The 15735-nt window shown below is 56.6% G+C and overlaps 1 protein-coding gene, 1 non-coding gene and 1 pseudogene across 3 annotated transcripts in view; 2 read left to right on the top strand and 1 right to left on the bottom strand.

The window, feature by feature from the left end:
* Positions 1-5400, top strand: part of ZNF213 (zinc finger protein 213) — a 6500-nt gene extending 1100 nt beyond the window's left edge. Inside the window, exons 2-6 of the mRNA XM_027117620.1 lie at positions 822-1321; positions 2077-2200; positions 2393-2460; positions 2662-2785; positions 3842-5400. Of these exons, the coding sequence (XP_026973421.1) occupies positions 923-1321; positions 2077-2200; positions 2393-2460; positions 2662-2785; positions 3842-4485 (1359 nt within the window). The 5' untranslated portion in view covers positions 822-922 and the 3' untranslated portion in view covers positions 4486-5400. The remainder of the gene's footprint in view (positions 1-821; positions 1322-2076; positions 2201-2392; positions 2461-2661; positions 2786-3841) is intronic.
* Positions 5401-12904: 7504 nt separating this feature from the next.
* TRNAR-CCG (transfer RNA arginine (anticodon CCG)) lies at positions 12905-12977 on the top strand. The gene has a single exon. It is a non-coding gene; the product is annotated as a tRNA-Arg (tRNA).
* Positions 12978-15066: 2089 nt separating this feature from the next.
* On the bottom strand, positions 15067-15550 carry LOC113626279 (mediator of RNA polymerase II transcription subunit 10 pseudogene; annotated as a pseudogene). The gene has a single exon (XR_003435105.1). The product of XR_003435105.1 is annotated as a mediator of RNA polymerase II transcription subunit 10 pseudogene (transcript).
* Positions 15551-15735: the final 185 nt, after the last annotated feature.

Raw genomic sequence — 15735 nt, 5'->3', positions numbered from 1 at the left:
TATATATATATATATATATATATACACACACATATATATATATATTCCAAAATACAGACCTTTCAGGACTGTTGTGAAGAGAAGCAGTAAGGTATAACTGTCCCACGTTCATGTGTATCTGGATAAATGGCTCAGGATGGTGTCTGTGGTCCCTTTGCTGATACACTAGGGGCCAAAATTTGAGAAAAATACAAAATTTGAGAAAAATACAAAATTTGAGAAAAATACATATATTGTATATTAAATAACGCCGCTAGCGCAATCTGGTACAACACTCAGTAATCAAAACATTAGTTTAAAAAAAACATTTTTTTTGGCCGCACTGCACGGCTTGCGAGATCTTAGTTCCCCACCCAGGGATCGAACCCGGGGTCCCTAGCAGTGAAAGCGCAGAGTCCTAACCACTGGACCTCCAGGAATTCCCAGTTAAAAAGAATTTTTTTTAATTGAAGAATAATATACAGAAATATACATCAGAAGTACAACTTGATAGATTTTTACAAACTGAACAAATACATTAATATTTCTCCTATAGAACCTATGAACATTTACATTAAGTGAGATAAATTGAGGTTATAAATATGCTCATCTCATGTCAGTAGACCAGGTGGTGAAAACCTGGGAGTTTTGGATTTTGGAGCTGAGGATAAGGAGCCGCGGATCTGTATTGGTAGGAGAGAGTCATGTGAGCAAGGCTTTATAGGAGAGCCTAAAATAGCCTTCAAGGCCAGGAAGAAAGGGAGCTGGAGTCCCTGGATGTCCCTCAAGGCTGGTGATTGCTCATGTACCGCCCCCCTCCTGCTATTCTGCTCTTTCCTCAGGAGTGCCTGTCCAGATGCCAACCCAGCTGCCACTGGGGATCCCTCTGGGAGATTGAAGGCCCAGGTTGAGGCTGACCAGCCCTGAGCCTTAGGCCAGGGGAATGGCAGCCCCCCCAGAGCCTCAGGACCAGGCCCCTGGGGAGGGAGAAGGGCTTCTGATCGTGAAGGTAGAAGATTCCTCCTGGGAGCAGGACGCTGCCCAGCAAGAGGACAGCAGGGATTCAGAGGTGTGCCGCCAGCGCTTTCGGCAGTTCTGCTACGGGGATGCGTGTGGGCCCCACGAGGCCTTCAGCCAGCTCTGGGAGCTCTGCTGCCGCTGGCTGCGGCCCGAGCTGCGCACCAAGGAGCAGATCCTGGAGCTGCTGGTGCTGGAGCAGTTCCTGAGCGTGCTGCCCGTGGGCGTCCAGGGCTGGGTATGCGAACGATGCCCAGGGAGTGGCGAGGAAGCTGTTGCCTTGGTGGAGGACCTGCAGAAGCAGCCAGTGAAAGCTTGGCCACAGGTGAGGGGCCCCTCCCGCATCCAGGGGCACCTGGATAGCACCTGGACTGAGGAGAGGTGGCCATCTCTATAGAGATGAGTCCTCCAGGGGGTGGGGCGGGGGTTGGGGGTGGGGGAGGATGTGGAGAGCCAGAGGGAGTGTCCACAGGAGCTTGTCATAATGTGTGGCCTTTCTGAAAGACACTGTCCAAGTGAATCTGGTTTCTTTTGGTGGCTTTGGAGGGCAGCAGCAGGACCAAAGTGGGCATGCTCCAGGAAGGCAGGTTTTAGCTCCACAGGTTCTGCAAACGTTTATTTGTGTTCTGCTCTAGGCCAGGCCCTGGGGATACAGTGATGTGCATAGTGAGAGCACCAAAGGGGGTGTGAGAAGGTAGAGCTGTCCCTGTGAACCCTGCTGTCTTGTGGGGTGTTGGGTCCTTGACACTGGAAGCGTCTGGGGAGATGCTAATGTGTGGTGGGGGTGTGGGGTTCTGCTCTTGACAGGAAGGTCTCCCCCCACTGCCCCTTGCTAAGTGGCTCTTTGATTCTGGCCTTTGGGGGCTGGTTCTTGCCTCACGCTTGGTTGGGGAGTGTCCCTGGGCACATAGCACTGCCTGGTGTCACATTCTCATCTGGTCTTTCCTGGGGCCCCGTGTTGACCTTCTTCCCCACACCCAGCCTCCTGAGGGATGTGTCCTGTGTCTCCTTCCCAGGGATTAAACTCTGTCTCCCCCATCTGGTCTTGGTGCTGATGAGCATGTTGTGGTTCCTGCACAGGATGTGCCCTCAGAGGGGGCGGAACCTGAGGCTGCAGTCCAGGGATCTCAGGCCCAGGGGCCTCCCCGGAAGGCAGGGACACAAAGCCGGCCACCTGTACCCTGGGAGCAGCACAGCCATGGTGGTGAGTAAACTTGAAGGTGGCAGAGTGGCTGGACAGGGGCCTGGGTCTTTCCTGGACGTTGCCCTAAAGGGAGCAAGAAGGGTATTTCTGTTCTGAGAAGGCAAGGTGTGTACGTGTGTGTGTGAAGGAGAGTTGCGAGATCTCACTCCCGGCCTGGGCTGGCCTCTTTGAGGCTCCATTCTTTCCCTGCAGCCCAGCTTCCGGCTCTTCTTAAAGAGGGGAGCACCAGAGAGACGACAGATACCTGCTTTGACTCTGGGGTGAGTTACCAGTTCCTTTGTCCCCTCTGATGCTGATGAGTCCCTGTAATGGGTCATGCCTTCTCACCAAGGCCTCTTCCATCCATCCTTTTCTGGCCTGGACCTGTCCTGTTTCCCATCCCCCTTCATGTCTCTGCCCATGACTGTCTGGGGAGTCCTGAGCAGGGCAGCCCTGAGCTGGGTTTTCTCACCTCATTCCAGGGACCTGTGACATTTGGAGACATTCCCTTCTATTTCTCCCGGGAAGAATGGGGGTCCCTGGACCCTGCTCAGAGAGATCTCTTCTGGGACATAAAAAGGGAGAACTCCCAGAACATTGCCCTGGGTAAGCAGTGGGCACAGCGAGGGGCCTTGGCGTCCTTGGCTCTTTTGAGCTGGAGGCTCTCGCCTCCTTGGAGTCCCAGCAGCAATGGGTGGGCCCAGTCAGGCCCCACCCCTGCACACCCTGCTGGAATCCTCAGTCTTCCTCCCAAGTCCTGGCTTAGCTGGCTCCAAAGAGGGCTTTCCCTGCGTCTCTTTAAGAGCCCCCGGAGGTTTCGTTTGTGCTGGTGTTCACTTTTCTCTGCCTGTGATGGCATGGGCAACATGCCAGGACTGTGCTGAGCGCGGGTACAGGCATTTTCTCATGGGATCCTCACAACCCACCGCATGAAAGCGTGTGCACGTTTATAGACGAGGGACCTGAGACTCAGAGAGGTTGAAGGACACTGAAGGGACGGAGCTGGGACTTCGTGCAAACGTGGTTGTGAGGCCCCCTCAGCCTGCCCAGTGAAGAGGCGCGGAGAGACACCTGCTCACTAGAGGCCGCGCTGCTGGGTTTCTCTCCAGGTCAGGGCCTTCCTAAGCACTGTTTGGGGATCATCTCATTTAATCTGTGCAACCCAGTGGGACCGGCTAAGATCCCTCCTGATCCACTTCCATTTGTTCTTGAGCTGAGAGGACAGGAGCTTGTGTAGCGAGAGGAACCATGTTAGCTGAGCCCTGTGGTTCCTTGGTTGCTGATAACAAATGGTGAGGGTTAGGATCATTTATAGATAACCTCAGTCTATGCAGTTTTGGCATTTGAATAGGCAGGGCTTGGGGTGGGACGTTGGATCGCAGTGTGGGAAGGGGGTGTAGATTGGTTAGCCCTGTAGTTAGTAAGTGCCTCTGTTGGAGACGCCCAGCAAGCCCCTTGCCGCTTACTCTGAACGGTTTCTCTGTCGTCATTTTCTCGTGTCCCCATTCCATGGAGGAGGAAGCTGAGGCTGGAGTTTGCTGGAGCCCAGGGCTGTCTGAACCTGAGCCCCAGGCGCTGGCCGGGAGCCTCGTTTCTGCCTCCCCTCAACTCTGTCCCTGGAACCGCGTGGCACTGAAGAGGCCGCCTCCTCCCCGCTTGCAGGTTTGGGACTCACGAGCCACAGCGAGAGATCCCGGCTGGAGGAGGTGGTGACGGCGCTCCCGGGCCAGGCTGCTGGCGATGTGACCGTGTCCTGGAGGCTGGAGGAGGCCGAGGCCCGGCCGGGGGTGCCCCGGGGGCGGGCAGCGGGGGCGCGGCGGGGGCGGCCACCCACGCGCCGGCGGCAGTTCCGGGACCTGGCGGCCGAGAAGCCGCACAGCTGCGGCCAGTGTGGCAAGCGCTTCCGCTGGGGCTCTGACCTGGCGCGCCACCAGCGCACGCACACGGGCGAGAAGCCGCACAAGTGCCAGGAGTGCGACAAGAGCTTCCGCAGCTCCTCGGACCTGGTGCGCCACCAGGGCGTGCACACGGGCCAGAAGCCCTTCTCCTGCTCCGAGTGCGGCAAGAGCTTCAGCCGCAGTGCCTACCTGGCCGACCACCAGCGCATCCACACGGGCGAGAAGCCTTTCGGCTGCAGTGACTGCGGCAAGAGCTTCTCACTGCGCTCCTACCTGCTGGACCACCGGCGTGTGCACACGGGCGAGCGGCCCTTCGGCTGCGGCGAGTGCGACAAGAGCTTCAAGCAGCGCGCCCACCTCATCGCCCACCAGAGCCTGCACGCCAAGATGGCCCAGCCTGTGGGGTGAGGGCCGGAAGGGCAGCCCAGGCAGGGTCCCCACCCGGCCCAGTCCACCATCTCCGCTGCCGGCAGGACTGCAGGGTCCCCCACGTGCAGAACCCATCAGCCCTGACCTCCTGGGGACCTGGCCAACGCCCACCAGGCATGGAATCCCTTGTGACCTCGTGGCCATGCCCCTAACTGCTCTGGGGTTTTTCTTGCCCCCTGGTTTCCTGGAGCCCCGGCACATTCCAGGCTGGTGGCGTGAGCACAGGGGAGAAGCTGGGGCACAGGGACGTATGAGGACTCGGGCAGGCCTGGGGTCTCCATCCCAGAACCCCCTAAGCCTTGCTTGGCCCCGTCGCTCTCTGTTCCCAGCCTTCTCGGCTGGGTCTATGAGCTGGGCCTCCTGTCCTGCCATCCTGTGCCTTCCCACGGGGGTGAAGGCTAAGCCTTAGGGTACTGCTGGGCTCTGGGAGGGTCAGTCAGCCCACACCCATGAGGACCTGGGTCCTGGGTGCAGCCACAGGGGCTTTCTGGCCTCCACCCCTTCCCATTTCCAGACCTTGACCGCTCTGCGCTGTCCCAGCAGCATGCAAGCTGCCTGCCTCTGCCCTCAGCCAGCTTGCCCCCAGCTGAGTTCCCAAGAGTCACCCTCTACCAGTCTGGGGAGGGTGGTGTTGGCTCCAGGGACAGAGGCCAACTGTGCAGACCAAGAACAGGGCCAGCGGAGGCCCGCTGCCCCCACTGCTCCCCAGTCTCCTGGAGTCTCGGGGTTTATGGTACTTAACACTAGCACTCCATCAGCACCTTGTCACTAACTCCTGAGGCGCTGTATTCCCTGCAGAAGGGCATTCACAGGGACAGACCACAGGCCCTCCCAAGGAGCTGGCCCAGCTGGCCTCAAAGGGCAGCAGAAAGGTTGAATAAACATGAAAACTTTCTCCAGGCTATTCTTGTTCTTTAGGTGGCTGCTGGGGGTTGGGGGGACCTGGAATTCGTACCCCGGGGCCTCCTGGCCTGGTGGTCACAGTGGCACGTGATGCTGGATGGTCATCAGGTGGAGCCACATTCTTGGCTTCCAGGTCACCTGGGCCCCAAGGGCTGCCATGAGCCTTGGGTCCTTCCTCCTGTCAGCTAGTGCCTGTCCTAGTCTGAGGACAGCTCAGGATGGGACAGCTGGTGGCACCCCTCCCTACTCAGCCGGAGAGTGAGGGAGCTGACTGGGAGTGGGGCCTTTACGAGGCCACTCCCTCTCTCCCTTTGATGAAATGAGGAACCAGGCTCAGAGTCCGTGACTGGTCAGGGTGGTGGCTCATGCTGCCCATAGAGGATCTGGAGCACTAAGCTGGACCCTGTGCTCAAATCCCTTAGGGAGAGAGTGCTGCTGAGTCAAAATGGGCCATGCCCCATCCCCACCCAGCCCTTCACATCTGACCCCCCTGCCCCCGCCATCCCCAGGCTGGGCCCTGTGGAGCTGGTAGGCACGTGCTGAGAGCACCTTCTACCCCACTGAGTCCTTTCTGATTCACCAGGTGGTGGCTTCAGGGGCCACCTGAGAGGCAGTGGGGGCGGGCTGAGACAAGATGTTTTGTCCCGCAGTGTGTGTGTGCCAGCCTCTCTGCACCCCCATTTAACCTGGGCTTCATCCTGAGGTCACTGGACAGACCCCATTTCCCAGATGAAGCTGCCGGGGTCTCACTGGACAGCTGAGTCCAGCCCGGGGTTTCTACCTCTGGGATGATGCCCTTCACTGCTCCCCATGCCCTCAGGCTGGCAGTTGCTCTGTGTTTGTGTGTGTGTGTGTGTGTGTGTGTGTGTGTGTGTGTGTGTGCGTGCACGCGTGTGGGTGCCCTGAATGAGTGAGTAGGGGTGATGGGTGGCGGGAGCAGTGCACAAATTTTTTTGGTGCTGGTGGCTGGCTCAGAAGGGAGACACTGGGGTGTAACGAGATCAGGTAGCAGGTGGGCCAGGAGCTAAGAATAGGATTGGATACAGGCTCCTGGTGCAGGTGGGGGCGTGTTAGTGCCAGCCAGGAAGCAGCCCGCTGGAGCCAGGGAACAGAGCAGGGCCTGGGGTCGTAGGGCCCAGAACGCAGGGTTCCAGGGCAGGGGACAGGGTCCAGCTCAGCTCATAAACAGAGCTGATAGGATGGGACTCAGGGAGAGGCCAAGGGTTGGGACCAAGAGCATTGGCACTGGGCCCGGGAGGTGAACTCTGTGCTTGGAGGAAACCCCCACATAGCCCCATGGCTTTCCTGGTGTCTGGGACCCTGCAGGTGGCCTCGCAGATGGCAGATGCTCGGGACAGCCTGGGAAGAAAGGTAGTCGGAGGCACGACCTGACCCAGCCCAGCTGGCTCCCAGCTGAGCCCTACCCTGGCCCGACTCTGGCCTTGCCTCCCCAAGGTAAGTACAGTGGGCAGGGTCCAAGGGTGACCCTGTCACTCAGCAGTCCTGAGGTGTCAGCCTCTACACTCGCTGTCCTGGAGGGTGTGTTCCGGACGCTGGGCTTTGAGAGCTGCAAGAGGTGGGAGGCCTTGGTCCAGGTGAGCCCTCGCCTGCCTCTTCCCACCTCCACCCCCAGTCCCACCTGGGGCCTCCCTGGACTCAGGCCCAGCACTCGCTCTTGCCCTAGGGTTTCCATGGGGAACTGGTTAGGTTCCGGGAGCAGCTGGATGCCCACGGGGGCCCTGTGGGCTGTGCTCTACTGGCCTTGGTGGCCCCCAGTGAGCAGCTGAGGCAGCCCCAGCAGCTGTCCAGGAGCTGAGCCACTGTGAGGCTGGTGGGGCTGCCCCAAGTCTTCCTGCTGCTCTCCACTTCCCCCCGGGGGTGAGTGGGCTGGCCAGGGACCCCCAGTTGCGGGGCAGGGCAAAGCGGGTCTGGGGGGTGGGCAGGAGGGCTGAGACCCTCCCTCCAGGCCTGTGTGCTGCTTCCCCACCCAGCTACCCCCAAGCCTGGAGCGTTCCTCACTGGCCTGGGCGAGCTCTGTGGCCGTCGTCTTCACTGGTCGCTGCTGCAGCTGCTGACCAGGTGAAGGCCCAGAAGAGGCGTCCAGGAGGGGGGCTGTGGCTCTGCTGTGTTGTCCTGAACCCATTACCTCCACCCATTCATTCCACAACATAAGGCCGTGTTGCCTGCAATGGGTGTCAGCTTCAAAGCCTCGCCTCCCACCCCCACCCACGCCCGTCCTCACAACCCACTCAGGGTCCCCCACACGTTGCAGTATCTTCTCAGCTCCGTGCCTTTGCCCAGGCTGCTCCCTCTGCTTGGCATCCCTCCCTCTCGACCTAGCCTCACACAGACCCTTCCAGGCGTCAACCATGCCCCTTACAATCCCTGGGTTGACACTTGTATTCCCATCCACCCCTGTTCACACTTACCTGGCAGTGACTGTCTCGTCAGACTGTGGGTCCCTGGGGTCCAGGGTTGGGGATGATTCAGGTCTGGTCCCGAGGCCCAAAGGTCTCAGTGGGCAGTTGGGTGGTCACTGGAGGTGAGAATGGGCCCCAGCTCTGCTCCACAGTTCTCCCCGGCCTCCCCAGGCGGTGCCCACCCTGCGAGCCTTCCCAGACAGGCCCTGACCCGCTCTGGGAGCGCCCCATCTCTGTGCACGCTGATCCCTGGACCCTGGGGAACAGCATGGCTAATGGTGCAGCCAGTGTCTACCTGAGGCCATCCATGTCCTGGGAATCCTGTGATTCAGCCTGAACTAAGACCCCCCTTGGGCCCTCCCTTTCTTTTGTCTGTCTCCTCCTCCCTCCATTCTGGCAGGGTTAGTGTCTGGCAGGGTTAGTGTCTGGTTAGGGTCTCTAACACGCCGCCACCTGCGCCAAACTAGTCCTTACCAAAGAGACAGTGGTAGCCAGGAGCCTGGCCAAGCTGTTCCCTGGAGCCAGGGTCCTGCTCCCCCATAACTGCACCCGCACGGAGCGGCTGCCTGAGGAGTCCTCCGGCCCTAACCCCCACCAGGTCTTCTGCTGGACAGCTGAAGAGTCCTCAGGGGCTACCTACTGCCCAGTCTTTGGGAGCTCCTTGAGGGGGGGCACTGTGCCTAGGGGACGTGGAGCTCTGGGGGCTCGAGATTAGCGGGACAGGGCTGGGGTCCAACCATGTGGCAGCAGTTTCTTTTTTTTGACATTTATCTTGGTTTATTTTATTTTTTAATACATGTTTGCTTTTCTGTGGCAACAGTTTCGACTGGGAGAGAGGCTCGGGAGACCTGAGGCAGGGAGGCGAGGAGCTGGGAGGTCCTCAGACCACTTTGAATCCACCTTAATCCTGTCTGTAGCCAAAACCCAGCCCCAGCGCTCAGTGTGACCTGTCTGGGGCCAGGGCCGCCCTCCTCCTGGCCGTGACCCAGGACCGGCCTGGGGCCCAGCCCGATGTGGAGGCACTGGGGACCTGTGCCAGGCCCTGGGCTTCGAGACCACCCTGAAGACAGACCCTACAGCCCAGGTGAGGGGAAGCCCAGAACTTCTGGTGGTGCTCTGAGGAAGGCACCCCCCACCAGGACCCTGGGCACTCTCTCCTTAGCCTCTTACCAATCGTGGGCAGGAAGTGCACCCCCAAGTTTAGCCTCCATCCTCCCTGCTGCACGCATCCAGAACCCACTTCCCTGACTCTGGAAGCACAGTCTCCAGGGACCCTGAAGCCCCCCACACTGGCCATTTCTCCTCTCCCCTGCTCAAGGCCCTGGCTGGACCCTCAGGCTTTTCCTGGGAGGGTCTCAGGTTCCTTCCCAGACACCTGTCAGCTCACTGCCCTCCCCTCACAGCTCTTAACTTTTTGGTGCAGCTTCTCCAGGGGGGCCAGAGAACCAGCTGCAGGAGGCTGGACCCACGTCACTTCCAATGAGGCCATGCAACCAGAGGGTTAGAAAAAGAACTTGTGGGACTTCCCTGGTGGTCCAGTGGTTAAGAATCTGCCTGCTAATACAGGTGGCACAGGTTTGATACCTGGTCGGGGAACTATGATCCCACATGCCACATGGCACCGCCAGAAAATTTTTTTTTTAATTTTTAAAAAAAGAAAGAAAGTAAAAGGACTTGCTCCCCAGGCCTGAGGCTGGAAGGAGGTGGGAGGTAGTGTGGCAGGGGGTTAGAGAAACCACCCAGAGAGAGGGCCACCAGATGCTAGGGAGGCCGTGACTGTGGCCCAGGCCTGATCTCATCCCCACCCCCAGACTTTCCAGGAGGAGATGGTCCATTTCTGGGAGTGGCTGGATGCCTGCAGGGACCCTGTGAGCTGTGCCCTTGTGGCCCTGATGGCCCACGGGGGGCCTCAGGGGCAGCTACTGGGTGCTGATAGGTAAGAGGTGCAGCCAGAGGCGCTGGTGCAGGAGCTGAGCTGCTGTAGGGCCCTGTGGGGCTGCCCCAAGATCTTCCTGCTTCAGGCTTGCCATGGGGTGAGCAGGGCCTGGAGCCCGCCCTGGAGGCTTGGCCGGGTCCTTCCCTCCAGCCAGCCTCCTGCAGCCCTGGCTCTCCTCTCCCAGCCCTCAGCCTCCCAGGACTTGCTGTCCACCTCCTCCAAGAAGCCTGAGTGAGCCCTGCCCTTTCCCCACCCCCTCTCCCAGCCTCTCCTAGGAGTCATGTCCATGAACTTGAGCACTTCACTCTCAGCACCTGTCATTCGGTGCTCTGAATGTTTCCAGCCTGGCAGCCTGCCCAGGAGCTCTGGGGGCTAGAGCCCTGGAAGCACCCCCAGGTGTCTCCTGAGTGAAAGGACGTGACTGTTCCCTCCTTCCCCAAGGCACAGGGACGCACACTGGTGTGGATCGCACACTCTCCCCTGGTTGTGGCGCTGGCTGCAGGCACCACCAGCCACCCCCTCCCCGGCCGATGTCCTCCACATCTATGCTGATGTGCAAGGTGGGTCTACCTACCTCAGGGAGCCTGGGCTTGGGCGGGGCTGATGGGGGGAGCTGTCTGGAGAGCACTTCCAGGGCTCTGAGCTGGGATCCTGCTGCCACCTCCTTCCTCTCTTTGCCAAGAAGATGGGAAGGAAAACCTTAAATGGCAAAGGCCTTTGAAAATGGAGAGTTTCTTCCCCTACTTGAGCCTGAAACAAGTGAAGGTGAAATAGCTTTTCCGAGGTCACACAGCTGGTAAGAAGCAGCAGTGCTGAGATTTGAAACTTGATCTGGCTTTCCTGCTCTGCACTCTTTCTACTGCCCTGTGTGCCCTTGAGCAAGACTGGAGGAGACCCTTGGGGCTGGTGGAGTCCCAGGACGCTGGGTAAAAGGCATTGGTCCCTCTTGCAGGCAGCTTCTCCGGGGGCCCCACTCCAGGGAGCCCTAACCAAGCAGACATCTTGATGGTCTACGCAGCCACTGAAGGTAAGGGGATGGGTCTCCACAAAGCCCATTACACAGGGCCTAGCCTCCTGGCCAGAGATCTGAAGTGGCTTTAGGGGCATCTGGCGCTTGGCTGTTGGGGTGCAGGGGTACCAGCCTCGTTGCAGTTAAGCCGTCTTCCTTCCATGTATATTATTTATGATAATAGTAACGATGGTGAGCACATATTGAAGGTTGGCTCTGCTAAGCACTGTACCTACATCCTTTCCTCTAGGCTGTAAGTTCCATGAGGGCAGGACAGTTCTGTCTGCCTCAGGGCCCTGGCCAGTGCCTGGCACGTAGTAGGTTCACAGTAAATGTTTCTTCGATATTGAATCCATTGTATATTCACTGCACAAACATTGAGCAACAACTTGATCCGGAAGCGAGAAGTTCCTGCTCCCTGCCCCATTCTCTTGCCTGACTGCTGGGGTCCTGTGTGCTTGCCCCCACTTCCACCAACAATAGGCCCCTGGGGATTGGAAGGCAGCTGGCAGGGGCCTGAGTCTGACACTCTGGCCCTGGTCCCCTGGCCTGGGCTGTGTAGCCTTTCGGGATGAGAAGGGCTGAGACTTTATCCAGATGCTGGTGGAGGTCCTCAGAGCTGACCCCAGGGAAGACCTCCTGGAGCTGATGACTGAGGTGAGTTGGGGGTGGGGGGTCTCCTGGGGAGAGGAGCTGGATTCATCCTTCTTCTCAGCCCTGGTGTTCTGGTCACCTCCTATTCACCCCATTGCAGAGGGAGGGATACCCCGCCCTCAATAGTATGAGACGGTTGAACACACAACACCCGGCCCTGGACAGTGAGACAGACAGCAGTTATTAACCACATATACTCACAGCTGGGGGAGGAGGACACCTCAGGCCATTCCGGCCACTCAGTGTTTCCCTGGGGAGCACAGGGAACCAGCAGGGGTTGTAGATGCAGACTTTGTAGTAACGGGGTGGGGTACTAGTTTGAATAATTTCACAGGCTGGCAGGGAACTGGGGTGGAGTGTGGCTGATCTGGCTGGTGGGGGAACTAGCGGGATGGGGGGGCCTTCCCTGCTGGGTCGGGAGGTACAGCTGACAAGAGCAGGGGAAATCAATGGGGCCTGTGAGACCCAAAGATGTGAAGGCAACACTTGAAACTTTAGGCCTTACAATACACTGGATGCCAGGCTGGGCGCTGGGGGACCTGGCAGTCCTGGGCACAGGCTGGGTGTGGTCGGCACAGGTCAGTTAGCAGGTGTGCAAGCTGGACGTGCTGGGTCCCGACTGTGATGAGCACCGCAAGGCCTGTCTGGAGATCCGCAGGTCGTTGAGGTGCTGGCTCTGCCTGCAGGCCTGACTGAGCCCGCGGCTACCAAGGGGATGCTGACTGTGGGTGGCCACACACCAACGCCATCCCTGACCCCATCCGCTCCTCGGTTTCCTCATCTAAAAGCAGCGCGATAGCACGGGAGGCTCAGCCGCCATGGAATAAGCATGATGATCGCTGTACACGTGAATAGCGCCTGCACGCAGGGAGCTGTGACACTAAGTGAGATAATGTATGCAGAGTGCCTGGCACTTCAGAGGCTGGGCCCACCGGGTGAGGAGGGGGAGCAGGGGAGGCGCCAGGGCAGCCTCCGGCTCTAAGAAACCCAACATGGGCTAGGCTGAGCTGGATGTCCTGGGAAAGGGCAGCGCGGGGTCCACACCATCCTCCCAGCACGCGCACCCCACCTGCACACCACGCTGGGGCCACGGACAGGGCCTCTGCCTATACAGCAGTCAGAGTCCATTCTGGGGCCATAAGACTGGAACAGAGCATGGCAGGTTTAGCAGTGCTGTGATAGGGGAAGCAAAGGGGCTGGGGGAGCAGAGGGCAACTCCTGACCCACTGCGGGCCGGGGGCACGTGGGAGAAGAGATCAGGAGCCTCTCGGGACAGGAGGGGCTTGGGCAGCCTCACCCAGGCTCGAACCCTCACTTGGGCTGTGCTCAGTAGCGCTCAGTCGTACAGCTTGGAGCCCCGCTCACACCGAGCCCGAGGGGCGGGGCTCCTTGCCAGTGTGAGCATGCGTATTAGGGCATATTGAACAGGCGCCTGAGAAAGCTTTATGAGAAAAGCTGCAATAGAAGTAGCGGCAAGGCCGCGTGGCCTAATGGATAAGGCGTCTGATTCCGGATCAGAAGATTGAGGGTTCGAGTCCCTTCGTGGTCGTTGCAGAGACTGCTTTTTCTACTCCGGGTAAAAAACAAACAAACAAACACACACTTTTCCCTCTCTCCAGACTGCTCCCTACGCAGGCCTAGGATCCTCGGGCTATGTCCACCCCTCGGAAGTAGCCCTGCACCTGCAGCTGCGTAGCTCGGGACTCCTGAGAGGCCCCGAGGGCGCTGTGAGGACCTATAGTGCTCAGATCCAGACGGAATGCTGACTCTGAAGTCCACCGGCCGTGAGTGCCGGGAGCCCACACGGGACTGGCTGCATGAATATAGTTCAGACCACGAGAGCTGTGACAGATGAGGGGTTGAATTTTTGCACGGGTAGGTCATCCCCAAGGGGTCAGTGGACAGGGGCATTTAAAAATATAATAGATTATTGTGATGAAGAAGTTTTGGAAATAGATAGTAATGATGCTTGCACAATATTGTAAATGTAACTGATGCCAGTAAATTGTACAGTTAAAAATGGTTAAAATGGCAAATTTAACCTTAAGCGTATATTTTACCACAATAAAAAATGTGAAAAGAAATTAATAGATTATTTCGATTTCTTGCAGTGAGAGTATACCCTTAAATGATTAGTGTGAATGTTTTTTTAAAAATTTAAATGTAAAGAATATGCCCAGGATTGAGTCATCATTTTACCTGGAAAAAACGACTCTACCTGCGGAACCGAGTTCTTACCAAGGGATTCTGGCTAAGCGGAATGACCAAAGTGATGGGACCTCCTCCCACCAGGGAAAACGCTGGGGGAATGGCAGCTGAGCGTGTACCCCTACAGTGGGCGCAGGTGACCTTGGAGTCATGAGGAGTGTCACCATCTCCTTTATCGTTTTTGTGATGTCTCAGTGGTTTACTAAGGGCTTATAAATAAAAAGAGAAACTTCATTAAGATAAACATTTTTATTATTTTCCCTACTTTTATTGAGATATAATTGACATACAGCACTGTATAAGTTTAAGGTGTACAGCATAATGATTTGACTTACATACATCATGAAATGCTTATCACAGGTTTAGTGACCATTCATCAACCTGTGATGAGAACTCATAGGATTTTCTGTCTTAACTCTTAGGATTAACTCTTCTTATAACGTACAGCAATGTTAATTCTCTTTATCACGTTGAATACTACACCTCTAGTACCTACTTATAACTGGAAGTTTGTACCTTTTGACTACCTTCATCTAATTCCCCCCACGCCTCCCTCCACCCCGCCTCTGGTAGCCACAGTAAGACAAATACTTTAGAGATGGCAAAGAATACCCATCTTCTGGTGGGAAAGTAAACGCTGGGTCCTCTGATACTAGTTTCACGCTCTACCAACTGAGCTGGCTGGGCAGATACAGAGCCATTACGGAGCATCCTTAGGACAAAGACCTAAGGCCATTGGGCTCTGCTAAAAACTGCACAGACTTGGAACCAGAAAACACTTTTGGTCTAAGGGGCAATGTAGGGAGGAGGATGAAGATAGGGACCGACACTTTTCCCAAGCTCCCGGCTGTTGCCTCTCTCCCTTCTGCTCCCACATTTTACATAACGAACACTTTCTTTTTTTTTTTTTAAGTACTTAAAGACTTATTATATTAGACTAACTGAAATCTATGGAAACACAGTTCCATTGAACACATTCTTTATGCACTATACTTAAAAATATAAAATACAAAACGAATTTAAAGTACTTATATTAAACCAAGTTTTCCTTTTGTTTTTTTGTTTAGCTTTCTTTGACACCATAAAAGAAAGAAAAAAAAAGAACAGAAAGTATATTAAAAGAAAACTATTAGGTATAATTTTTTTAAACTTTTACTTTACCTATCATATTTAATATTTCCAAGACTATTTGGCCATGGAGAATCATACACATCGCACTCAAAGTTGTGTGATCACCAGTCCCCTGAGAGCTAGAGGACCAAACAGAGCACGTCAGGGAGAAGGGGCAGCTGGTGGCACAGCCCCGTACGCCCTCCAGGCCCTGCCGTCCCCAGAGGCCAACGACGAGGACAAGGTGGCGGGAGGATGGGCCCAGGAAACAGCGTTGGTGCCGCTCAGTCAAGGCTGCCTGAAGGTCACGGCCACTCGTGCAGGGCTAGGAGGATCTTCAGACAGACAGAGGAGGGAGTTAGGAAGGAGGATGGTCTTCCCCCCGGATGCTCCGGTACTTAGCCATGTCCTCAGGAAATACTTTAGAAAGTTCTTGAATCAACAGGCTTTTAAATTTCTTCATTGTGTCAATCTTGCCTTTAACTTGTTCATTTTTAGCCAGAGCCCTCTCCAGGCACTCTTTGTTATAGAGTTGGGGATTTCGACCTTGATCTATGTATTCAAAAACTTCTAAAGGGACAGTAATATCATGAAGTTGCTGTCTGCACTTATCGATATCCTGTAAGCCAGTAACAATAAAATTCAGCTTCTGGTTGAGCCCGGCCTGGCTGCTGGGCTGGAAGTCGCTGACGATGATGCCGAGCTGCCGGATGTTCTCCACGAACTTCTCCAGGTGCTCCTCCAGGTGGTCGAACTTCTCGGCCATGGCCCGGCCGTCCGCACCGCCGCGGGCGCGCTCCTGCCCCCTCGAACGCCTTCTTGATGTTAATTATCCCAGGACTCGGATTCTCCTAAAAAGATGGGGAAAGGGCTCCTCCGGGACTTGATCCGCAGACTTCCTACATCCTAAGCGAGGATCGTACCTCAGCTCCATCCGCGCGTGCGCGATCTCTCCCGAGCCCCAGGATGCTCGGGAACCGGCGGGATCT

Source organism: Aethalodelphis obliquidens, unplaced genomic scaffold (assembly GCF_003676395.1).
Source record: "Aethalodelphis obliquidens isolate GAN/ISIS:26980383/991018 unplaced genomic scaffold, ASM367639v1 scaffold18, whole genome shotgun sequence".
Lineage (NCBI taxonomy): Eukaryota > Metazoa > Chordata > Mammalia > Artiodactyla > Delphinidae > Aethalodelphis > Aethalodelphis obliquidens.
This window is presented reverse-complemented; position numbering and strand designations above follow the sequence as displayed.